The sequence below is a fragment of the Sus scrofa genome, chromosome 6 (genome assembly GCF_000003025.6).
Source record: "Sus scrofa isolate TJ Tabasco breed Duroc chromosome 6, Sscrofa11.1, whole genome shotgun sequence".
In the NCBI taxonomy this organism is placed as follows: domain Eukaryota; kingdom Metazoa; phylum Chordata; class Mammalia; order Artiodactyla; family Suidae; genus Sus; species Sus scrofa.
The window spans coordinates 147,772,421-147,798,030 of record NC_010448.4 but is presented as its reverse complement, the minus strand read 5'-3'; the positions used below and the strand labels follow the sequence as shown (position 1 = coordinate 147,798,030).

Genomic DNA, 25,610 nt, shown 5'->3' with positions numbered 1-25,610 from the left:
GAGTTCTGAGTAGAGCCAACTTTAGTGTTACAGGGAGAAACCCAGACATTGTTCTTGCTAAGTTTTGTGGAGCCTGACACTAGTCAGTTAATACTGTTGAACTCACAGTGTCATTATCTGGAACACGAAGGAAATAGTTCCACGGTGGTGGAATGGGTTAAGGATCCAGCATTGTCTTTGCAGTCCGTGGCGTTGCCACAGCTGTGGCATAGGTTGCAGCTGCAGCTTGGATTCAGTCTCTAGCCTAGGAACTTCTCCGTGCCATGGGTACTGCCAAAAAAAAGAAAAGAAAGAAAATGAAGCAAACAGTTAAGGGGATCATAGGGATTCCTTGTCTAAAGGTTCCCTGCTGGAAGGAATCATAATAGCCAGACATCCAACCTCCTACCTGATACCTATCCCTCCTACTCTGTATTCTTGCCAAAGAATAATCCAGCTGTTGCCTAAACATCTGTATTCAAGACTCGCCATGTTCCACGACTGCCCGTGTTTTGGGCTTGTGTTGTTTAGAGAGTCCTACCTTTAATCCTAAATTTTCTCTCAACAAATTTCCATGTATTGGCGTTCCCACTGTGGCTCAGCAGTAACAAGCCCGACTCGGAACCATGAGAATGCGGTTTCCATCCCTGGCCTCTCTCCATGGGTTAAGGATCTGGCGCTGCCATGAGCTGTGGTGTAGGTCACAGATGTGGCTCAGATCTGGCGTTGCTGTGGCTGTGATATAGGCTGGTGGCTACAGCTCTGCTTCAACCCCTAACCTGGAAACTTCCATATGCCATGGGTTTAGCCCCCAAAAGACCCCCCCAAAAATGTCCATGTATTGTGAGATCAGTCATTTAGTTAATTGTTCCTCTAGGGTTGGAAATTGAAGAGGAACAGTAGGTGTATGTTTCTGATACTCTACAAGGTCCTTATGACTGAACAGAGCTTTTACCTTTCAATCAGACATGCCTCTTACTCACATTGGTCTTTTTCACAGCACACAGCTGTCTTCCGGGCACACAGTGGCTGTAATGGGCATTGACTTCACACTTAGATACTTCTACAAAGTTCTGATGGACTTACTCCCAGTGTGTAACCAGGACGGTGGCAACAAAATAAGGTAAGCCCTTCGGGGACACAAGACCTCTCTACGTGCAAAATAACAAAGAAAGGGATGTCAGGTATCTTTCGCTAAAGGCCAACCACGCTGTCATGGTCAATACCAGCAACTGAGTCCATTACCTGGATGTGTTCATTCTTTGATTTTTCTAAGATGCATGCCATTTATGACGGAGACAAACAGATTTGGCTTCTAACAAGGAGAGTTCATGTGGCACAGAATTCTCTAAAAGGTCTTGTTTCTCTAGGAATCAGTCATTACAGGTTTCCCCTATCGTGGGGGCTAGAAAGACCAGAGGGTACTCTTGGGTAGTACTTTTGATGTTAACTTAGTTACTAAACCAAAGCCTTTGTGAGGTTTTCAGCCGCTTAGACTGTTCCTTTGTACATTTCCCCAGAAAGAGGCTCATGGAACGGAAAGTCTTTGCCGCCTGAATTTCAAAAGAACATGTCTGATCAAAGTAAGGGCATCCCCTTGATTTAATACAGGCCCCTTTTAAAAATAGCTTTCTCATTTCACTCTCATGGCCCACGCGTCATATCACTGCTACATTTCACATTGGCCCTTAACAGGGAAATGCAGGATTTGCGGCAAACTGTTATGATGAATAAAGAGTAAAAAAGAGCAGAATCTAGCCTTGATTAGAGCAGTTCTAGCTTTACTTATCGGTGTTTCCGTCAAATATATTTTGTATTTCCCCTGCATATTGTATCTTATGTATGTTTGTTCATCGAAAGAAAAGATTATATGGTTTGCTTAAAATGTGTCCCTATAAATACTCAAGGCTGCTGCTTTCAGACTCGAGCTCCCCAGAAAAAAAGGGAAACGTCTCACTTTATACATTCTTGCAAAAATCTTTGAGCTCATCTTACTTAGACTGGGTGATTGCCGTCTATACAAAGTAGGTGAGTGACCTCAGCGTCCAGGATAAACTATATGCCGGGTGACCCAGAGCCCCAAGAAGAATGTGTCTGTCACCTGACTGCCAGCCTTCCTCTCTTTGTCCATGAATATTTAGGGAGCGCCCGAGATACATGTAGTTTGTGTCAGGGCTAGAAAGACGCTCTCAGCAGCTTATAAGAACGAGGAATGTCATTGTCTTGGCACAGGTGCTTCATAATGGAGGACAGGGGTTATCTGGTGGCGCATCCAACCCTCATTGACCCCAAAGGACACGCGCCCGTGGAACAGCAGCACATCACCCACAAGGTATTTGTTGCGAAGCTAGAGCCCAAGTTCTCCAGTGGGCTGTGGCTCATGTATCACATGGCGTCTGCCTTCCGTTCTGCTTAACCTTGACAGGAGCCCCTGGTAGCAAATGACATCCTGAACCACCCCAACTTTGTAAAGAAAAACCTGTGCAACAGCTTCAGCGACAGAACGGTCCAGAGGTTTTATAAATTCAACACGAGCCTGGTGGTAAGTTGATTGCCCAACCCTCTCGTCTCCCCTCTAGCTGTGGAATGTGGGTTATGTCCGCATGGTGGTTGCTTCTGGCTGTTTCATTGCCTGGGAATTAGCATGATGGGACGGGACAGGACCTTAGCCCCGCTCCCCCATTTGACATTGTGGGATTTCAAGCCCAGAATGGAGAAGTGAATGTTTTAAAGTCTCATGCTTGGTATTTTGGTTTTTTTGTGGAGAGACTCACCCAACGAAAGCCCTTTGAAAAGTCTGCTGAGGTGTGTTCCTGCATCCTGTATAAATGCATGTGGTCCTCTCTCCTTGTCGTCTAAAAGTTATTCGGTCTCCTTAAATTCCTCAAGCCAGGTTCGGTTAGTTCTTGGTCATCCACCTTGTTAGATGAGAGCCCTCATGTAGATCATCCCCCAATTTTTTTTTTTTGGTTAGAATACTCTTGTGACTTGAGGTGCTGCGAACTTACCTAGATACAGTTAGGTATTTATTTAGAAATACTTATTTATTATTTCTTTATATATACTTATTATTTAGATAAACCTATTTATTTGTAAATACGCCTCGCTGAGAGAAAACTAAAATGGATAATCATAGAACCAACATTCAAAAAAGTGTTCTCAAGGAGTTCCCGTCATAGCACAGTGGTTAACGAATCCGACTGGGAACCATGAGGTTGCGGGTTCGATCCCTGGCCTTGCTCAGTGGCTTAAGGAGCCACCATTGCCGTGAGCTGTGGTGTGGGTCGCAGACGCAGCTTGGATCCCGCTGTTGCTGTGGCTCTGGTGTAGGCCGGTGGCTACAGCTCCGATTAGACCCCTAGCCTGGAATCTCCATATGCCACGGGAGTGGTCCTAGAAAAGGCAAAAAGACAAAAAAAAAAAAGGTATTCTCAGGAAGTAAATGCATTCACAAGTCATTCCATGTGTCATTAAGAAATTGTAACAACGAAATTTCCCCTTGCTGCTCAGCGGGTTAAGAACCCAACTGTTATCCATAAGAATGTCTGCTCAATTCTGGCCTTGCTCAGTGGGTGAAGGCTCCAGCGTTGCAGCAAGCTGCAGTGTAGGTCACAGATGCGGCCCAGATCTGATGTTGCCGTGGCTGTGGCCCAGCCCGGCAGCTGCAGCTCCGATTTGACCCCTAGCCTGGGGACCTCCAGATGCCGTAGGGGCGGCCTCCAAAGAGAAAGAAAAAGTGATTGCAGAACCAATGGCCTGAGAAGTAGGAGAGTTTTAAAAACGCATCTGTTAAGATAGTGCATTCAAAGGAGGGGAAGTCATTGTTACCCTGCTGAACCCCACACCCATGCCGAGGGGTCCTTTCTCTAAAGGAGACTTTGGCAACATGAGTGTCCACAGAGGGAAGCCGTCAGGTGAGGTTGTCACGGCAGAGTCTGCCTTACTCTGTGTATCTTCTATCATCTATATGATGAGTTCCTGAGTCTTCAGCAGACAAGCCAGGATACTCCAGGAGAAATTTTGGAGAGGTCCACATTTTCATGGAATATGAATTCGAATAAATTCTCAACAGCCCAAGTTATTTCAAAATGGAATTGGCACATTCCTGGTTATTGGAGCTAATAGGCTGAGACGCCTGTGTTGTCGCTTGTACTGTGAAGGTGGCAGCAGAGAGATCGTCTAAACCTCCAAGAACCCACTCCGTGCCACGATTCCCAGAGTGAGTGAGTGAGTTATGCTCACCGTGCACACCGGGGCCTGAGATTCAGTAATTGGCATATTACCTAGGACACGTGCCAAAAAATAACCACACTGACCCCTACAATGCTGCTTTAGAATCCTCGGCTTTCTGATATTGTGGGCAAATAGAGTATTTCACGAAGCTGGCTATCACACTTTCTGATGATAGAACAAAAAAAGGATGCCTGCTTTAGTTGGATTGTTCGAATATTCTAGAAGCAGGAAACTGGCCTCTTTAAAGCATCTTTGGGTTTTAAATAACTGTATTATTCTAGAACAGAAGTTTATTATCCAAGGGAAGGTGGGGGAATGCATGTTTTTGGACTGATTAGGTTTGCCTTTGAGTAGATTTTAAACTATTCCTTACCTGAAAGTTGTCTTTCACTGCGTCTTGCAGTTATTTTCATTTTGTATTATTATGTGTTTAAAAAAGATGATAAAACCGACTATAAAAATGTTATCTATATATGCATAGATTCAAGAATTACTAATATGTACACAGTGTTAAAAGAGAACTATCTCTGACTAATGGTAATCACAAAAAAATTTCTCTTTTCCACATTTATAATAATGACTATATTACTGTTGTAATCAGAAAGAAATGAAGTTTTATTGTAAGCTCTTTTCAGCAGCTGGTTGAAGGGTTGTTTCCATGTTTTCTTTCCATTGTTGTCTGTCACTTCTGACACCTCTGTTGTCTATAGGGGGATTTGACAAACCTTGTGCATGGCAGTCACTGTTCTAAATACAGACTGGCAAGGATCCCAGGAACCAATGCGTTTGTCGGCATTGTCAACGAAACATGTGACTCTCTTGCCTTCTGTGCCTGTAGCATGGTGGACCGGCTGTGTCTTAACTGTCACCGGTAAAAATGGGATGGGTCATATTTTCTGTTTACCACACTATTGAATATTTTAACTGATGCCACAGCAAAATATATATAAAGGAGTTTCCGTCATGGCTCAGTGGAAACGAATCTGACGAGCATCCATGAGGACGCAGGTTCGATCCCTGGCCTTGCTCAGAGGGTTAAGGATCTGGCATTGCTGTGAGCTGTGGCGTAGGTCGCAGACGTGGCTCAGGTCCCGTGTTTGCTGTGATATAGGCCAGGGCTACAGCTCCAATTCTACCTCTAGCCTGGGAACCTCCATATGCTGCGGGTGCGGCCCTAAAAAGATACATGTATAATGCTCAGATGCTCCTAGAGAAAAGGGAAGTCCTGGTTACAGATGCATTAAGAGCTTTGTTATTTGTAGCATCCTTGTTCAAAAACAGTGGATTGAGGCCCATTGCATGTTTAAACCTTTGGTGATAACTTTCTTTTACTGTCCCTTTTAACTAGCACATGGTGTCTTTATTTCACTGCCCTCAGGCATGTATAATATAGTTTATCCACCTTCTGCATGGTTACTTTCTCTTTGCTTTTCAGAATGGAACAAAATGAATGTGAATGTCCTTGTGAGTGCCCTCTAGAGGTCAATGAGTGCACTGGCAACCTCACCAATGCAGAGAATAGGTAAGTAAAGCGGCGTGTGCATGTGTGTGTGTGTGTGTACACTACGTGTTTATACTGGGAGTATACATATACTGGAGTCTTGTTTATAAATTTGCTTTGGGTTGGAAGTATAAGAAGGTGATTTATTTTAATGATGGAATTGTTCTGTGAGCCGGTTTTCAAACTCCCTAATGTCTTAAATGAAGTCTCCTTTCAGGTTTAAATATAAATGCAACACAATTGTTGAGTGTATGTCCTACCTGAAAAAACATGAGACTGTTGCAAGCATTAACTGAGTGCCTTATGTGCCAGATACTGTATGCCCAGTAAGTCATTTAGTTTCCAAATTAAGCCTTTGATAAGCAGGTAGAAATCTTTCACACGCGCATGCTCACACATAATACAGCATTGTTTACATCAGACCGGATTGGCCCAAGGTTTCTTGTAGCCAAGTGGCAGGGCCAGGGTGCTATCCCAGATCTGGGTGGTACTGTCAGGAGCCAAGGTCATGGAGGGTTTGGAATGTGGGTGGTATCGATCTTGACTTCCGGACTTGCTCCTGCATAGAAACCCAAGCTGTGAGGTGCACCAGGAGCCAGTGACGTACACAGCCATCGACCCCAGCCTGCAGGATGCTCTTCACCAGTGTGTCAACAGCCAGTGCAGTCAAAGGATGGAAAGTGGGTAAGCAGCGCCTGGGGCTCATGCCACGTCCACATCGTAGCGGCGGGAAGAGAAGCTAGCCAAGACTAGGGACGGGCAGCCTCATGAGCTTTTCCTGCTGATATTTCTCATTCCCACTCTTGTCTTTTTTTAAAAAGTGTACCAGTTTCGCAGATCAAAAACTGATTTTTACAAGCCTTTTATCCCCTAGCTGCAGGGTTACTCGGTTTCCACTTGTTACAGCTCCTTGGCACGTGTACCATATGTTCGTAGCCTCATCTATGGATGGGAAAGTTCTTCAAAGAGGAGGAGGAGGAAGAGAGGAAATGGCATGAAGAGCAAGGGCAGGAGCCAGGGGTCCTGGAAACAAAACTGCACTCTGTGTGTGACACATTGAAACTCCTCAATTATTTTTTAGAAAGCAGATATGCTTGGAGTGCCCGTCGTGCTCAGTGGTTAACAAAGCCGACTGGGAACCATGAGATTGTGGGTTCGATCCCTGGCCTTGCTCAGTGAGTTAAGGATCCGGCATTGCTGTGAGCTGTGGTGTAGGCCGGCAGCTGCAGCTCTGATCAGACCCCTAGCCTGGGAACCTCCATATGCCGCGGGAGCGGCCCAAGAAATGGCAAAAAGACAAAAAAAAAAGAAAAGAAAAGAAAAAGAATGAAAGCAGATATGCTTCCTGGCAGTTCTGAGAACTAAAAACTTCGTGTCCCCAGCTCCCTTCGCCTCCTCCCTAGGTGTTTGGGACTAGTCTGCTGCAGGTTGCCAGCCATCTGACTAAACAGAGCTAGTGGGTAAAGGGGGGCAGCCAGTCCTCCTTTTGGTATATATTTTAGCAAAGGAATGGTAGGACATGGGATAGATTCATTTGACGTGGTGTGCAATAACCCAAAGCCAATTAAGCTTGCGAAACACTGTGTATTCTCTTAGAATGTCATAATGCACATAACGTATTGAGAAATTAACAACAAAGAAATCTGTTTACCTTATGCAGTATTTCCTAAACTCCTGCTTGTTTCCATGCCCATCACCCCTTATGTGTGCACGGTGAGCATAACTAACTCACTTACTCTGAGAATCGTGGCACCAAATGGGTTCTTGGAGGTTTAGATGATTTCTCTGCTGCCTAGAAGATGCCCACTTTTACAGGAGAGCGATAGCCAGGAATGCTCCAATCCCATTTTGGAATAACTTCGGCTGTTCAGAAATTATTCTTTTTTTTTTTTTTTTTTTTTCTTTTCCTTTTTAGGGCCGCACCCATGGCATGTGGAGGTTCCCAGTTAGGGGTCAAATCAGAGCTGTAGCTGCCAGCCTACACCAGAGCCCCTGCAACACAGGGTCCGAGCCACGTGTGCGACCTACACCACAGCTCATGGCAATGCTGGATCCTTAACCCACTGAGCAAGGCCAGGAATCGAACCCGCATCCCCATGGTTCCTAGTCGGATTCATTTCTGCTGCACCATGACGAGAACGCCTAAGAATTTATTCGAATTCATGTTCCTCTAAAATTTGCACTTCTCAAACATTTCTCCTGGAGTATCCTGGCTTGTCTGCTGAGGACTCAGGAACTCATTGTACAGATGATAGAAGATACACAGAGAAAGGCAAACTTTCATATGACTGCCTTCCTCTGATTATGCTAGACCTGGGGGATGCTGGGCCAACATCTAACAAGCCTTGGGGCCACATGGTCTTTGAAGATCATTTTGAGTCCTTCCGCCCTCATCCATGCATGATGTGTGGATTTCATGGTTTCATTCACAGAGAGCAGTTCTACTTCTCTCATCCCCAAGTTGTTGAGGGACATAAAACAGGGCTTCCTCGGGCAGACTGCTGCCCTCCTCCTTTTATAAGGAAAGGAACTGAAAGCTCAAGGAGCCGCAGCATCCTGCAGTGAGTCATGGCCCTCCCGAGAGCCGCCTGAGCCCAAGGCCGTGTGCTCTCCCCCTCCTGACAGCGCCTTCTGCAACATTCAGCATCGTCTTTCTGGCAGGGACTGCTTTGGCGTGCTGGATTGTGAATGGTGCATGGTGGACAGCGATGGCAAGACCCACCTGGACAAATCCTACTGTGCGCCCCAGAAAGAATGCTTCGGGGGGATTGTTGGAGCCAAAAGTCCCTATGTCGATGACATGGGGGCAATAGGTATGTTTGAGGGGGAACCCAAAATATTTTGATACTCGAATGCATATTTTCTTGCCCCTCTCCTAAGACGAAAATCTTAAAATGATTCTCCATCCTACTTCCCTGATTCCTTTGCCAGTAGGTTTTAGTCGCAAAACCGAGGCAAATAATGACTTTCAAAGCTGGCTAGATAATTCTGTGCAGCAGAGTGAAGGGCCATCTTTCCTGCCGAATTGTGCAAGCCTGGAAATTCGTTTCCACAGAGCTTGTTCTGAGAAGTAGCAGGTCTGATTTCTGCATGGCTGAACTGCAGAGTTGGTATGAACGCGAATCCCAGCTGTCCAAAGCGCGGGGCCAGTGGTGGAGTGACCACAGCCCCTCTGTTCTGCAGCTGCACCGCTTCTGAAGGCAGAAGCCCTATGGTTCCAAGTCAGTATTTCAGGCCTTGGGGATAACAGAAGCCAGTGCTATCCAATGCCCAGGATGGCTTGAGGCGGAGGCGGGGTGGGGACTATGATACTCTTAGGAGGATTGATGCTGGGATCAGGCCCCAAGACCTCAAAAATACTGCTGTGTGCCTCCCCTGAGATTCTCCTTCGGGACTGAACACAAGCTCCTCAGGCTTAGTTGGCAGGTGAATAGATATCTAAACCTTTGGCTCACGCTTCATTCTAACATCTCCCCGCAGTATCCCAACAGTAGAAGAAGGCGGGAAGGGGTCTGAGGTCACATACAACGGTGGGACCAGGTTAGGACCTGGATGAAGGGACCATGCTCTAAGAAGTCACCTTTTTTTTTTAATGGTCTTTTAGGGCCGCACCTGTGGCATATGGAGGTTCCCAGGCTGGGAGTCAAATCAGAGCTGCAGCTGCCGGCCTACACCACAGCCACAGCAAGCTGGCATCCGAGCCTCATCTGCGACCACAGCTCATGGCAACACCAGATCCTCAACCCGCTGAGCAAAGCCAGGGATTGCACCCACATCCTCATGGATACTAGTCGGGTTTGTGAACCACTGAGCCACAGCGGGAACTCCCAGAAGTCACTTTATATGCCCACGTGCAGGTTTCCACTGAAAAGCTCAAATGGTGTTTTAAAAGGAACCTGTGAGCTTTGAAATGTGATCCTTCTGGGGAGGTCATATGCCTGACCCACTGAAGTAAATGGTATCAGGTAAATACATGCTGAGAGACCCACACTGCCCGCCCTCACCTGGGTACTAAGAGTAGCCCACACCCCAGAGCTGAGCCCCTCAGCTGGGCACTACATGTATAAGTATACTCCAGTCTCCTGCTTTTTTGGGGCTTTTTTTAGGGCTACACCTGTGGCACATGGGAGTTCCCAGGCCAGGGGTCTAATCAGAGCTGCAGCTGCCAGCCTATGCCACAGCCACAGCAACACCAGATCCGAACCACCTCTGCGACCTATGCCACAGCTCGTAGCCACACCAGATCCTTAACCCACTGAGCGAGGCCAGGGATCAAACCCACATCCTCTTGGATACTAATCAGGTTCTTAACCCACTGAGCCACAATGGGAACTCCCCACCCGCTTATTTTCCCAGGCCTTGCCGATGGTGTCCTTGTTCTGCCAAGTAGCCACCATCGAATTTAAGCACCAGGAATGAAAGGCAGCCACTATGCCCGTGTCCTGATGGGTGGCCTTAAAGGAATGCAAAGCTTAAGGCAGCTGATTCTACGTCTTCACTAAATCCCTTCCCGCTGTCTCACCCCCATCCCCAGCATCCCCCTCCCGCGGGAAAGCTTTACGAAGGGCCTCTGTTTGTTTTAATGAAGGTGATGAGGTTGTCACGTTGAACATGATTAAAAGCGCCCCAGTGGGCCCCGTGGCCGGAGGCATCATGGGCTGCGTCATGGTCCTGGTCCTCGCCGTGTACGCCTACCGCCATCAGATCCATCGGCGCAGCCACCAGCACATGTCTCCTCTCGCTGCCCAAGGTGAGCTCGAGGTGACTCCCAAAGCTTCTGAAGGAGGCAGCAGGCTTCCTGGGGAGGCTGCCAGGCCGGAAGGATGGGGACCCATTGGAAGCCTTTACGCTCCTGTAAGAACAGCTCTGTGTCTTTTGCTCCCGTGGAGTCGATTCTGAAGTCTCCAAAGCCTGCTTCTCTCTTTCACTCCCAGCTCAGTCTTTAGGGCCTAAACCCCACAAGCCCCATCTGATGCCTCAGAAAATCCCCAGATCCTCTTGTCCTTACACAGCTTTCGCCCACCACGGCCGGCCTCCGGAAGAAGCCAGTCGGGGGGCTGGGGTGCGAGTGGGAAGTAGCATTCCTCACTCGGCTCAAAGAGGCTGCTTTTGCTGTTCCAGAAAGACAGACCAAAGATACCTCAGATCGCTATTGGCAAGAAGGTGAATCTCTTCTATTTACAGCTGTTATTGTAGCGTGTGAATGGAAACCATTCAAAGGAACTTCTTAGGAGGGGATACGTACTGGAAGTCAGATACAGAATGATTCATTGGCAACCGTGGCTTCCATACCAAGAGTTAAATGGGGTATCTCTGCTCCCTGGCAAGACAAAACCATGTAATGACCATCTGTATCCTCCCTAAAGCCCGAGGGATGTGTTCCCCTGACCTCTGTGGAGATAAGACTCATGCATGATTTTTCTGAAATTGGTCAGAAGCCTGGCAGCCGTCATGATAAGTTGATGCTGGACTATTTCACTGTGGTCACAGCCTGACCGGGGATCCTGGGATCACATGGTCTGACTTGGTAGCAAGCTCTTGGTAAGATCCGGTTAGAGCCAGGCTCCCTGTCTTCATCCAGGATTCCCTCGGCTCGGCTTTTCAAGGATGCTGTTAACATCAGCGTCATCAGCCGAGGTCTTAGACCCCTTCCTTCCCTTTCCAGCACATGAGGAGAGGATTAAAGATCTCTTAGCCTCAATCCACTTCTCTTCTCTTTCTGGCTTCAGAAATCGATCTCAGGTGCCCCTCCTGATGCTTCGCCTCTTGTTCTCCCTCTTGTGATTCTTGCTTAAAACAAATAGATTCCTCCTTAAAACAAATTAGATGGGGCGTCAGTTCATTCCCGTTGGAACGCTGTCGCCCAGCCATCACACGAGCCCTCTGCAGGGTCTTGATGTGGGTGACGTTTTTCGATGACATAATCGTGTTTCTCTCTTTTTAACGACGGGCAGAAATGTCAGTGCGTATGTCCAACCTGGAGAACGACAGAGACGAAAGAGATGACGACAGCCACGAGGACAGAGGCATCAGTGAGTATCCGGCCGGGCTCTGCGACCGTGTCAGAGGAGGCTAATCTGTAACAGAGAGCCTTTTTTTTTGCTTTTTAGGGCCACGCCTTCAGCATGTGGACGTTCCCAGGCTAGGGGTCCAATCTACAGCTGCCAGCCAACATCACAGCCACAGCAACGCAGGATCCAAGCTGCGTCTGTGACCTACACCACAGCTCATGGCACCGCTGATCCTTAACCCGCTGAGCAAGGCCAGGGATGGAACCTGCATCCTCATAGTTACAGGTCATTTCCACTGAGCCAGGATGGGAACTCCCCAGATAGTCTTTCTTGTGTTGAAACTTAAGGTGCTTTGATATGATGGGATTCTTTCCCTGCCGCCCCTTCTCTCCCCGTTTTCATCAGAGTTAAAGCATAGGCATTGGCTTTGTTTTAGGAAAATCTCAGAAGTTTTCATGATGTTCTTTGTTACATTAAGTGCTTTGGTCTAAAACACCTCACCCTTCCTTCTGTTTATCTTCCTCATTACTTTCCAACGTAGTATTTTAGAAAGGGAATCATCAACTCTGCGTTTTTTAAAATCCCTTAACTAATGTCTACAACTTTGGGGGAGGTAAACAAAGCACTTTCTACATCAAAAGAGAGAGTTCCATTCATGTTGAGATACTCTGGCCTTCACTGTTTAGTGTATGTCTTTTTCGTTTTGTTTTGTTTTTGCTTTTTAGGGCTGCACCGGTGGCATATGGAGGTTCCCAGGCTAGGGGTCGAACCAAAGCTGTAGCTGCTGGCCTACGCCACAGTCACAGCAACATCAGATCCAAGCCACCTCTTCGACCTATACCACAGTTCAGAGCAACGCCAGATCCTCAACCTACTGAATGAGGCCAGGGATCGAACCTGAAACCTCATGGTTACTAGTCAGATTGGTTTCCACTGTGCCACGAGGGAAGTCCTGTTTGGTGTCTATCTTGTTGGTGCATGTTGGAGAGACGTAATTGGGGATCTCTGCTGCCCCAGTCCCAAAATCAACTCCACTGACCCTCAGAATTTTTGAAAAATGGCTTATTCTAGCTTCCCTAGGAATAATTCCCCCACCAGTAAATGAACCTGCTCGGGGCAAGCGCACTGGACGATCCTGGCCTAGGGGTGACTAACCATCCTTGCCTTCCCACAGTCAGCAATACTCGGTTTATAGCCGCGGTCATCGAACGGCACGCACACAGCCCAGAAAGGAGGCGCCGCTACTGGGGCGCTCAGGAACAGAAAGTGATCACGGTAAGGCCTGGCTTCCTGGTGCTCTCGTGGCCAGTGCTCACACCCACCCTGCTCTCTCTTTCCTGTTCTGTGCTCGGTAAATGATTTTAACAGCATTTTCCAAAAAGACACATGCCACCATGACAACATGAGCCCGAAGGGAGTTTTGCTGATGGCTCAGCACCCCCAGGTGTAAAGAAGGTGACCTCGGGCCACAGGTCCCCTCCTGGGTTTTCTCCATAAATAAGGACTCAGGTCATCCAGTGGAACTTGCTCACTGCCCACCTGATTCTCAGCAAACTGGCATCCTCAGAGGTCCTGCTGCCCAGCGTTGCTGGTTGGCAAACACCAGCACCATGTACGGCTCTCTGGGCCTGGCGAGAGTCCACGCTGTCCTCTGGCATCCCCCGCCCTGACCTTCTGCCTGGCCTGGAGCCTCAGGGAAGCCTTCACCAAAGAGACAACCCATGCATTGGGCCGTGAAGGAGGACTAAAGAAAATGAAGGGCAGGAGTTCCCGTCGTGGCGCAGTGGTTAACGAATCCGACTAGGAACCATGAGGTTGCGGGTTCGATCCCTGCCCTTGCTCAGTGGATTAACGATCTGGCGTTGCCGTGAGCTGTGGTGTAGGTCACAGATGCGGCTCGGATCCCGCGTTGCTATGGCTCTGGCGTAGGCTGGTGGCTACAGCTCTGATTAGACCCCTAGCCTGGGAACCTCCATATGCCGCGGGAGCGGCCCAAGAAATAGCAAAAAGACAAAAAAAAAAAAAAAAAACCAAAAAAACCAAAAAAAAAAAAAAATTAAGGAAAAAAAAAAGAAAGAAAAGAAAATGAAGGGCAAAAGATATTAGAGGCAAAGAGATTCTTATGTACAAAGTCATGAGGCTGTGTAACGGGCCTGTAAGAAGCTCAGGAAGGGTCAGAGCTGAGTCGTGAAGAGATGCTAAGTAGTAAATGAGCTACCAGTTATCCAGTGCACATTCTGTACCAAAGGCATGGCCACCACATGCCTTCCCACCTCCCCGATGTCCACATGGCTTGTCACAGATTACACCAGGTGTATCCTATTTCTCTAGACATCCCTGGTCCTGTTCCACAAAAATATAATAGACGTATAGGTCCTTGCCTGCAGTTGTCACGTTTTTTTGTTTTCCACCTAGCTGTTCAATTTATGGAGTTCCCATCGTGATGCAGCAGAAACGAATCCGACTAGGAACCATGAGGTTGCGGGTTCGATCCCTGGCCTCACTCAGTGGGTTAAGGATCCTGCGTTGCCGTGAGCTATGGTGTAGGTTGCAGATGTGGCTCAGATCCTACATTGCTGTGGCTATGGTATAGGCTGTCAGCTGCAGCTCTGATTAGACCCCTAGCCTGGGAACCTCCCTATGCCATGGGTGCAGCCCTAAAAAGCAAAAAAAAATAATAGTAATTTTCCAGAAATCTTTCTTTTCTTCCCAGAAGCAGAACTTTTTTAGTGCATAAATAATGCATTTATGCTTTTTCTATTCTGCTTTCACGACATCCACCCTAAAAAAAAAAAGAAAAGAAGTGTTCTCAAGCAGTGTGCTCCCACACCTGTGCTAAAAGATGCAGGAGTGGGTTTCGTCAAAGCAACCTCTGTTGCCTTTTACACAACAGCCAGGTATTCAAACTCCCTTCGGAAAATAGGAGAAGCCAGACTTCTGATTTGTAAATTGGAGACTCTTAATTTGAGCTCTGAATGACACTGTTCCCATCAACTAAATAGAAACTCAGGTTTCTATGGAGAGTCAAAGCAGAACTTAAATTTCTCAGTTTCTTTGACTTTCTGCCTTTTTTTCCAGGAAGGAAAAAAAAAGAAAGAAAGAAAACCTTTGAACCTGCATAAATTCATTCTGCCAGGCAGTTCTGTGCCTCTCCTCCTTTGAATAACAAAACAGGTTTGAGGCTACTAAAGTTCAACAGAAATGATTTCTTATTCAGCAGAAATCCTGAGTCCCTTCCCTCGCTTTCTCTCGCCCCTGATGGAAGCAGCTTCAGCACAGAAATTGGAACGCTGAGTGGCATTTCTGGCGTTCCATTCGCTCTGCCATTGTCTTAGTAAAACGGCATACGAAGCCACAGCCGAGATAAAAGCAATGGTGCGGTGTCAGGCTCTGAAAGCCAAGGAGTCTGGCTAAGGGCTTGCTTGCTTTCATTTTTCACAATAATTGGATCCCTGGTATCCCCAAGGAATGAAAAATAGGTTGTCGGGCAGACAGAAGGCAACACCCAAAACGGTGGAAAACACTGACATTCCACCGAATTCCAAATGTGCCCCAGAATCAACAGCCCTTAACCGCGTGCTGTCACATCCCTGAACCCGGGTGGCAGGTCCCTCAGAGGGGCGACCTCAAGTTGAGGTCCCTGCGATGCCTAGAGGAGGAGCCGTCGGTACACGCTAAAACCCGACCGTCTGACCTGGTGGTTTCGTGGCGCGTGACTTGCTCTGGCGCGTGTTCTTTGGGTGAATGTCCTGGGCCTCTGCCCCTTGCTGGGCCCAGTGGAGGGAGGCAGGGAGCAGAGGGCTTGTCTGGAATCCCACCTCTCCCCTTCTCCCCACGTTGTGAGACCTTAGCGAAGCTCCTTGAACCTCGATTTCCTAATAAGTAAGACAGGATTAGACATTTTTCCCAGGTAAAGCTGTCATGGGGATTCCGTGAAATTCTATATGGCAGACGTGAGCTCAGGGTTCACGTCTCACCTCCATACCTACTTCTGCCTGCAAGGAATTCATAGTCCATCTCGAAACCGTACAGGCGTGCATGTGTTCACAAGACTGATAAAAGGCCGGATGTGACGGCTTCCTTAAAGAAGTGGAACGAAGGCGATGGGGACCTAGTACACTTTTATCGAACATCATGGACGATCCAGGGGGCAGGAGGCCTTGGCGCCGGCCTTTGAACCGGTAGGATGGCGGTGCCATGGCTCTTGGGTACCCAGTGAGTGTATGTTCACAAGTTCTTGGGTCCAGTGCAAAAAAGAAAAGGAAACCTCAGAGGAACGAAATATCTAAGTACTGAACAGACGAGATTTTCATGAGGGGTGATATTCCTAGAATTAAAACCAAACGGCAACTATTACATATTGGATAAGCAACAAGGTCCTATTGTATCGCACAGGGAACTATAATCAATACCCTGAGATAAACCATAATGGAAAAGAATGTGACTTTTCTCTATAGCAGAAATTAACACAACATTGTAAATCCACTATATTTCAATTAAAATTTGTTTTTTTAAGTTTTTTTAAAAACAAAAATATCTTTATTATTCCTTAAAAAAAAAAAATTCTGAATGTTCCCAAGCTAAGCTTGGAGACATCAGGCTGCGTTTTAACTAGAAATATTTCATGTGGCCAATAGTTTGGAATTTTAAAGGAATCTCATTTTTTTTGTATCTTAAAAAAAAATTGCTCAAAATAAGAATGGTTTTTGAAAAGGAGAAAAATTTTTGTCGGTATTCTAACACCACTTAGAATGATTGTTTCCCACACTCGACTATTAACCACTATGCTCTATTTGCCCATTATTTTTGCTGAAAATGTGTTCTATCTAATCACCAACTGGCTTAGTTTTAAGTTGAAAACCACCAATATGCATTTGCTCCTTGTGATTCTGCTTTGGTTACTGTCTTATTAGAAACTTTATACAAATGTATATTAAGGAAAGTTATTTGGTAAAAAGGAGTTTTTTTTCCCCTAGTGGCATAAATTCCAAAAGAAAAGACAAATACCAAACATTGAAAGGCTGGTCAAAAACTGCCTAGTACACCACAAAACCATTTTCTGGAGCTGTACGATACTCTCCTGCAGTTACTCACTGTGACCACAAGGTGGCGAGTGAGTCCCCTGAGGGACCTAACAACCCTTGCCATCAAGAGAAATTTCTTAAGCACCTTCAGATAAACACATCAGCGGACTGCCACAGCGCAAAAGCCTAATGTGACTCTTTGATTCCTAATGGGTGCCTGGCCTCCTTCCCAAAGCCTGTTTCCCCTTGAAATTAACTTTGCGGGAACTTTTCTGCATACACCCTCTGAAGAGTAAAGTTTTTCTTTGAAAGTATTTGTAAATATCCTCTGTGTTTTAAGTAGTGCTGCCTCCTGCATGCACTGTCTTGTGCATCACCGTTCCCAACGCCCCCACAGAATCGCCTAGCGCTGAGTAAACACTCAATTAATTTTCTAAGTGAGAGCATGTGTTTGGCTCTCTCCTCCTTCTCTGCCATGTGCTGCTCCCTCCCTCCAGATTTCCATCCATTATTAAGATGGGAGGAAGGCTGAGTAAGTGACAGAGGGGTTGAGCAATAGTGTCACCCTGAGGGAGTAAGACAGAGTGGCCTCAGAGTGAGGGGTTCACTTTGGGAGGGTCTCTGCTGGGGTTCTCATCAGAAAGCATTGGGAGAAATGGGGTGCCCCAGAGCTGGCCTGGCGACGGCTGCACCATCACCACCACCCTGGATCTGTGACCAGCCTGGTTCTGAGCATCCCTGGACTCTTAAGTCCAATGCTGGAGGGGGTCCAATGAATCCGAGAGCATCGTCACTGTTAGATGAGACTGGGAAATGTCACACCAGACAAAGCCCACTGCTAAATTTATCAGTGCCATCACTTTAGGAAATAGTTATGTGGTGGTTTTTTTTTTAATTAAGCACCTGCTTGAGTGAGGCAGAAGTCCTTCTACTTTAAGAAGGCATTTACTACTGGACAAGACAGCCCTGTTTTTTGCATCTAAGATAGGGATGTGCACAGAATGCCGTTGAAGCTCACAGAAGGGACAGCAGAACCCCTGTGGGTGGGTATGGCTGGGTGGGGTGGGTGTTGGTTGGGAAGACTTCCCGGAAAAGACCTTCAGATGGAACAGGAAGCACCATAGCAAGACGAGAGAAGGGGGGAGGGGGAGCCAGGCAGAAGGACCACCATGCATTGTGCAGCATGAATGTGAAAATGAGCTGTCAGTTACAGTGGGTGCTTGTAAATGAGCAGAGACAGGAAGGCATCCAGGAGGTATTGGGAGGCAAAATGAAGACAGCCTCGCACTAAAGCCTGGCCAAAAATAATCGACACTGAGATTTTTGCTAAAACTTGTCTCCTAGTCCTTGAGTCCATTATGTGGAAAGCACTGGTAACTGAGGTTTTAGAACCCACATTTCACTCTAGCGTTAGCACTACCGAAGCCGAGAGGCTCATTCTGGCTCCTAATCTCCTAATCTTGGGTAAAAGGGTCACTGTTCCCCCAGCCTCAGAACCCAGAAATCTGGACCTTCTCCGAAGGTGTTAACCCTCCCGGCATCTTCACCAGTAAGTCCCTCTGGTCACCAGAGCCAGCCCTTCCCTGCGCCTGAATAGTGGCCTGCTCCTCTTAGACACACCCCCCTCAAGGGCCTTGCCATCTCTTTGGGCTGATGCTCCAGCCCTGACTTGGCCTCTGAGCCTCAGATCACTCCTTCCTTCTGTCATTGCCATCCACCCCCCACCCCTGGCCCAGCCCAGAGTTATCGAAGCCCCGACTCATAGCTCTGAGCAGCCCTCTGGACCTCGTCTCAGCCTGCCCGTCCAGCCTCCTCTTTGCTCTTCCTCCCACACACAAAGCTCTTCCCCTTCCTCACGTCCATGGAGCCTGCCATCCTGCCACGTCTCTGCACAAGCTCTTCTCCCTGCCTGCAGTGCCTCCCACCCCTTTCTGTGCCTAGGGACCCCCTTCTGTCCCATAAGGGCCACCTTGAGTGTCCCCTCCTCTGGGATCCTAAGCCAAGTTGGTGGGCTTTTGTGTTCCTTTGTTTTGTGCCTGTGTTTCCCCTTCTTGGCTGGAGCTTCACAGAAGGTGGGGCCTCACAGCATCCCTTTTTCTATCAAGCCCCCAACCTGGCATCTGGCACCATGAGGGCACTCAGTAATAACAGCCACACAACCAGAGACTCCCCCTCCTCTGCCCTGACTTACAGCTGGTGTGCCTTTCTGGCTGGGTATCTCCACGTGTTACACATACACTTTCAAAATCAACACGTGCCAAAGCAGGATTCCTTTCCTTCCCTGAGACTCGGGATCTCCAAGTCTCCCTCATCCTGACTCTGAGTTGCAGCCTCCTTAACCACCCCTTACTCTCAAGCCCCCCGCATCCAAATTGCTGACCACCTCTTATCGTTCCCACCCCCGAGATGTCTCACCTATCCCGTAGTTTTAATTCCCTGTCTCTCCTCTGAGCTGTTGGGATAACTTTCCAACTGCTTCCCTCTCTTTCCTTTGTAGTCGCCCTCCAAACTGCCACCAGAACTCTTCTTAAAATACAGAAATGAGTTCCTTGGTGGCCTGATGGCTAAGGATTTGGAGTTGTCACTTCCATGGCGCGGCTTCGATCCCTGACCTGGAAACTTTGCATGCCACAGGTGCAGCCAATAAATATATATATATATTTATAAATTATCATGCTATATTTTTTCTGGTCTGCCCCAAATTTTGTATTGTCTCCCCATTTTCTATGCTTGGGTATCGCCTTTATAATCTGACTTGAACTCACCTTTCTGCCTTCCACCTGCCCGCATCCCCAGCTACCTGCTGGCACTCATCCCAGCAGTATAGGAACAGCCTTGTGTTTCTACACATCTTAGTCATGTTCATCTGTTGCCTTGCTCCTATCCCCTTAACCAAACTCCTATTCATCTGTTTAAGCCCAACTAAAGTTTGAGTTCTTCTGGGAAGCTTTCCCTGTCCCCTAGCCAGAATTAGGGGATTCTGTGCTGGATTTTGACCTCCATTCTAGCAAGTAGCATTATCTGCGCGAGAGTAACCTCACTTTGTAAGTATGTGTCTCTTAGTGGGGAAATCCTTTTTTTTTGTTTTTTTTTGTCTTTTTGCCATTTCTTGGGCCACTCCCGCGGCATATGGAGGTTCCCAGGCGAGGGGTCGAATCGGAGCTGTAGCCTCCAGCCTATGCCAGAGCCACAGCAACGCTGGATCCGAGCCGCGCCCGTGACCTACTTCACAGCTCACGGCAATGTCAGATCCTTAACCCACTGAGCAAGGCCAGGGATCGAACCTGCAACCTCATGGTTCCTAGTCAGATTCGTTAACCACTGAGCCACAATGGGAACTCCTGGTGGGGAAATCCTTAAGGAAAAGAGACATCCCTCATTCGCATTCATACTCTCTCCTTTCAGCCTTGTGATGGACTTTGATAAATGAATCATTGACGTGAACTATGCTTGTCTTTATTTTATTTCTCGAGCACTGGTTTCTGAGCTTCTTGTGCTGGGATTGAGTTTTCATCTCGTCTCTTGCAGTGCCCAGCTCGGTGTCTTATGCATAGTAGATGCCCCATAAATATTTGTTGAGTTAGACTGAGAGAATTCTGTCATTGAGCAGCATTTCATTGAGACAGAGAATCACCTTTCTCATGTTTGCATGAAGCATGCGTTTTCAGCCACAAACTATTCCTGCTCGGCAGCATGCAAGCACATCAGTTTTGCAGCCACAGATGTGACCAGCACTACCCATGGGTGAGTGCTGATTGATGCTAACTATAGATGCAGCAGAAATATTAATGAGCTGTCACTTCTCAAAATTCTTAAAGGGGATTTTTTTTTTTTTTTGCAATATTTAAAAACACGCCAAGGCTCTTGGAATGGAATCCTTTGATCAGCAAGGGCATTTTCTTTTGAAATATGTATTACTTAGAATACTAAAAGAAATTATCTTTAAATACAGTGAGCCAGCTTACACAGAGAATAGCTGATTCCTTTGCTCATTGCTCCGGGCGTGTGTGGCGTTAGCGTTCTGTTAGGCACTGGAACTCAGGCTAGTTCCTTAACCTCTCTGATCATCGTCTCCCTCACCTGTAAAACGGATGTTAAAACGGACAGGACATCAGTGCCTGCCTTGGCGCAGGTGCAGATGATGGTGACAGCTGTTTTTGTTCTTACTGTGGCAATACATTGAGGCATGTTGCAGTGCCTTTTTTTTTTTTTTTTTTTTTTTTTTTTTAATTTCCTCTAAAGTAAAAGATAGCCATCATCTTATCTCAGGGAAAAGTAGCACAGGATATTTCCCCATGTGTCCGTTGTGGTGATCTACGGATCGGAAAGGATTGGGGTGCGTTTCGTTTTTGTTTTGTTGGCGTGGGGGATGGGTTTTTGTTTATAGTGTCAAAACGATCACGTGACTATGTGTTTATCGTGGAGTAGTTTTCAGACAATGGTGCGCCAAAGATCTCTTTTTAAAGAGTCCCTTCGGCGTCTGCTGACGGCTTGCAGACCGTGGCGCTTCCGTAGCAGGAGGGAGGAGCTCTTCCCAGTGTCCCCACCTCTGAGGTGACACCTCCCCGCACCTGGCAGCTCTCAGCCGCTTGTTTGTTGTGTTCGCTCTCTAGGTTACAGCACCATGAGCCCCCAGGAAGACAGTGAAAACCCCCCGTGCACCAACGACCCTTTGTCGGCCGGGGTGGACGTGGGAAACCACGACGAGGACTTGGAGCTGGACACCCCGCCTCAGACCGCCGCCCTCCTCAGTCACAAGTTCCACCACTACCGCCTGCACCACCCCACGCTGCACCACAGCCACCACCTGCAGGCGGCCGTGACCGTACACACTGTGGACGCGGAATGCTGACCCCGCACCCCCATCTGAAAGGTGGGATCTGGGAGCTCCCGAATGTCCTAGCGGGAAACAGAGCCAGCCTACCATCCAGGAGAGCCCCTTGGGTTTGCGCGGTGTCCAGAGCGGTGTCACTCATCTTCCTGCCCGTTGGCACATCCCGACACGAGAGGAACCACGGCCCTATCACATCGGTGAGGGTGCGAGGGTGGTTCTGAAACGGAGGGGAAACACGTCTGGTGAATAAACCCACCAAGATACCAGCGGAATGAACAGAAGGCAGACCTCTAAACAGAGACGAAACCTATAAATGCAGCATTGGGAACCTTTCGTCAAGCTGAGCCAGAGGAATGTTCCGAGGAGCCAGAAACATTTGGCTCTCCCTAGCTGGAAGAGAGAACAATCTGCTCCACCAGACACTGGGAACGTGGCACATCCCGAGCGCAGTGCGCGCTTGCAAGGCTTCCCTTGGTTTCTGAGCGGTACCTGGATACCACGGTTGCTATGGAACTCGCGCTACGCTCTAAACGATGCATCTCAAAATTTCTAAGTAAAGGATTATTTTTCTACTATTTATTGAACTTTCAAACACTCTCAAACTTTGGGGGAAAGACAAGGAAACACATGAGAAATCGTCCCTAGCTGTTTTGTGTGTAATGAAGTGTTAAGGAGTTCTCTTTCTTATTTAACTGATACCATCCCACTGCCTCGCTCCACAAAAGGGGAAAATGAAGAAATCTGTCTTTCTGATTTGTTTACATACATTTGCTTTAGAACGTCATGTCATGGAACTACACATCTGGATTTGCAATTCAGTATTCTTTCTCTGTGTTTGACAGAGGCGGGGAGGGGCAGAGGAATCTAGCTTTTAAAGAAATGTTACATTTCTTTTTAACTCATTCCCATTTCCCATCATACAGTGCTTTTCTTAGGTTTCGTAGAACCCCAGCCTCTCAACTAAGGGAGGCTTGGCTTATGGTCCTTGTTTTAGAGACTATAAATTTTAAAATGTCCCACTTTGATTCCGGGACTATTGAACACAGAAAGGAAGAAGTTTGTCAAATTCAAAATTCTGATTCTTAATCAAAGATTTCTTTTGAGATCCTAGTTAAAAGCTGCTGCCAGTTGTCCAAGAAGATACCCACCAAACTGCTTTGTGATGTATACCGAGGTGAATCAAATCTGGCTAGTAGAACATGGGGCATTGTAACTTTAAAGTAGTGTTCTAATTACAGTGATGTATTTTAGATTCACATTTCGTGATCCAAATATGTTATAAAGATATTCTTGCACCGTGTGTGGTAAATCTCCGTTTATATGTAGTTGGAAAAAATTCACTGATGTTTTAATGATAGGGTATTACGATATAATGTAAAGTAAAAAAAAAAAAAAAAAAAAAAAAAATTGGTTCTTCAGCCGTACAGAAAGTAAACTATATGTGTGCTATCAGGAAACCTCTTCATACTGTGTATAAAATTGCAGTCTAGTGAAATAAAACTGTATGAATGGACAGTTTTAGTGGCGAGAGTGATTTGTTCATGGACCACTTCTTCGATTCCAACGCAAATTACATTCACTTTGTAGTGGAACCAACTAGCAGGTCAGTTGCCAGACCAAAAGGAAGCCTCCTTTCAACGCTGCAGTCACCTTCAGGGGCTTTCTGACCGTCTTGAAGAGGCAAAGATGTTTAAGACTATTATGGGATAAAACGAGAAGCAAATAAAATGTGTGGACCCTAACTCCCCCTTGCCGAGCATCTAAATCCCTGTCGTGAATAATAAAGAAATGACTGTTCTCTTACTGTCGGAGGGAATGAGTGACTTCCCTGTCTTCCCAGGAGATGACACTTCTCCATGGAATACTGGGGTCTTTCTAGAGGTGAGAACCTTTGTGTTAGGACACTAGACTCTTGATAGAGGGGAACTTGGTGCTTTTGAATCCCAAAACTTAGAGCTTAGAAAATAAAATACGGACAGCCTACTCAAAGACAGTGAGAGAGACGTATTCTGTGTCTTTAGTGATAAGAATCTCTCCCCATCCAGAACTTTCGGGGAAAGAAGTTGAATGCTTATACCTAAAGAAGAACATAACCAAGTTTTGCAGTTTCCGGAGAAGAAGACACACAGGTTTGTGCAGTTTGGGTGAAACTTTTGATTTTTTTTTTTTTTTTTTTTTCTCCGCTCTTGTAGCATGTGGAAGTTCCTGGGCCAGGGATTAAATTCAAGCTGCAGCTGTGATCTACACCACATCTGTGGCAACACCAGATCCTGAAACCACTGCCCCAGGCCAGGGATTGAACCTGCACCTCCACAGTGACCCAAGCCGCTGCCGTTGGATTCTTCACCCACTGCACCCCAGTGGGAACTCTAGAGTTTTGATCTTCTGAGTTACCTTTGGTCCTCTTCCCCCAAGCACTGCGTATAATGATGTTTACATATTTGTTTTCTGTGTTCTTGTTGTATAAAGGGAAAAAGATAGTTTTGGAAACTTTATCACGGTGCCTAATATTGGCACCTGCAGCCAACATTGCTTATCAGTGCAGACAAATATCAAGAGCTAAAGAGCAGTTCCCGGTGTGGCTCAGTGTAAACGAATTCTGCCTGGAACCCATGAGGACGCAGGTTTGATCCCTGGCCTCGCTCAGTAGGTTAAGGATCTGGCATTGCCATGAGCTGTGGTGTAGGTCGAAGACTCGGCTTGAATCTGGCGTGGCTGTTGGTGTAAGCCAGCAGCTACAGCTCCGGTTTGACCCCAAGCCTGGGAACCTCCATATGCTGCAGGTGCAGCCCTAAAAAGACAAAAAAAAAAAAAAGCTAAGGATGTTCCAGGTCACTTAATACAACTAGACAAGGAAATTTCCTATTTGTATCCCCAACTCATATGAGGGTTCTTCAGATTCACACTAGTTCTCATGTCAGATGTATCCCCTTTTGGATACACTTGTTTTAGATATTTTGGAAAACTTGTGTTAACTTTTCTTCCTGTACTTCTTGATTAATTTGAATGCCCAACGAAGCCTTATTAATACCTCTATTTGGAAAACTTGGTCAGCTTTATTCAGACAGGTTTAGTTGGCCTGCTACACTGACCGATATGTGGAAAGAAGGCCTGTAAGATCACATGAGCTCATTTTTCCGTGGCAGTGGCCTGCCCTAATGACTGCATTTTTTAAATGTCTCTCTGGTAGAATCATCCAACAGATCAGCCTGGGCTCATCTGTGTCCTCTGTGAACAGAAGAGTGGTGACGTCCCTGGCTGAAATACTGTACCATATTCAGAGTCTTTTTCTAATTTTTCAGCAAAAAAAAGTTGAAAGATTTGTTTCCGTGATTGTTACTTACAGCCGGGCAAGACGGTCTGTTGAATAGCCCAGGTGAGTGTGTATCAATACATGTAGGTGTATACACATCTGAGACTTTTCTGGTTTTCCTCCAACCTCCCTCTTCAGTCCTAGCCTGCTCATTAGAGCCTCTTCATCCCTTAATTCAGTGTTCCTTAACCTTTTTAAATTTTCACTATTGTCCCCCTCCTAAAAGGAAAAATTTGATTTAATCAAAATTCACCCTAACAAGGAATTAAGTGCCAGAGGGTAAAATCTGTTGCAGTGTTGGAGGCTATAAACTTTGTTAATAGCTGATTTCTTTTCCTCCCCCAAGCATCACTTTCCATGCCTTCAAGGGTCGTATCTGCCTTGTTTGAGCATGAGTGCCTTCAGCTTCTGTCCTCAGCCCCCTCTTCAGACTAGGTTGGGATGGTAGAGTTTTGAAGCGACAGCAAGGCGGCCTGGGGCTCTGACCCAGGTTCAGAACTGCCTGGGACTCACCACCCTCTCATTCCACATCGAGTCAATCGCCAAGTCCAGAGTCTTTGAGCAAACAGCATCACTGGCATTCATCCATCCCTTTCCTTTTTCGTGACTGATCTCCAAGCCCTCTGTAGATCCCACTGAATCAGTGGCCTCTCAGCGGGTTCCTAGACTCCTCTCCAGTTTTTCCTTCATTCAACAAATATTCACCAGGCTCCTG

The 25,610-nt window shown here is 46.9% G+C and overlaps 1 protein-coding gene across 1 annotated transcript in view; it reads left to right on the top strand.

Annotated features, from left to right (window-relative positions):
* The window catches only part of CACHD1 (cache domain containing 1), a 235,983-nt gene extending 212,886 nt beyond the window's left edge, over positions 1-23,097 (top strand). Inside the window, 12 exon segments of the mRNA XM_021096540.1 lie at positions 980-1,102; positions 2,212-2,311; positions 2,405-2,521; positions 4,923-5,083; positions 5,648-5,734; positions 6,281-6,397; positions 8,375-8,526; positions 10,302-10,463; positions 11,668-11,745; positions 12,899-12,973; positions 12,976-12,999; positions 21,362-23,097. Coding sequence (XP_020952199.1) covers positions 980-1,102; positions 2,212-2,311; positions 2,405-2,521; positions 4,923-5,083; positions 5,648-5,734; positions 6,281-6,397; positions 8,375-8,526; positions 10,302-10,463; positions 11,668-11,745; positions 12,899-12,973; positions 12,976-12,999; positions 21,362-21,600 — 1,435 coding nt within the window. The 3' untranslated portion in view covers positions 21,601-23,097.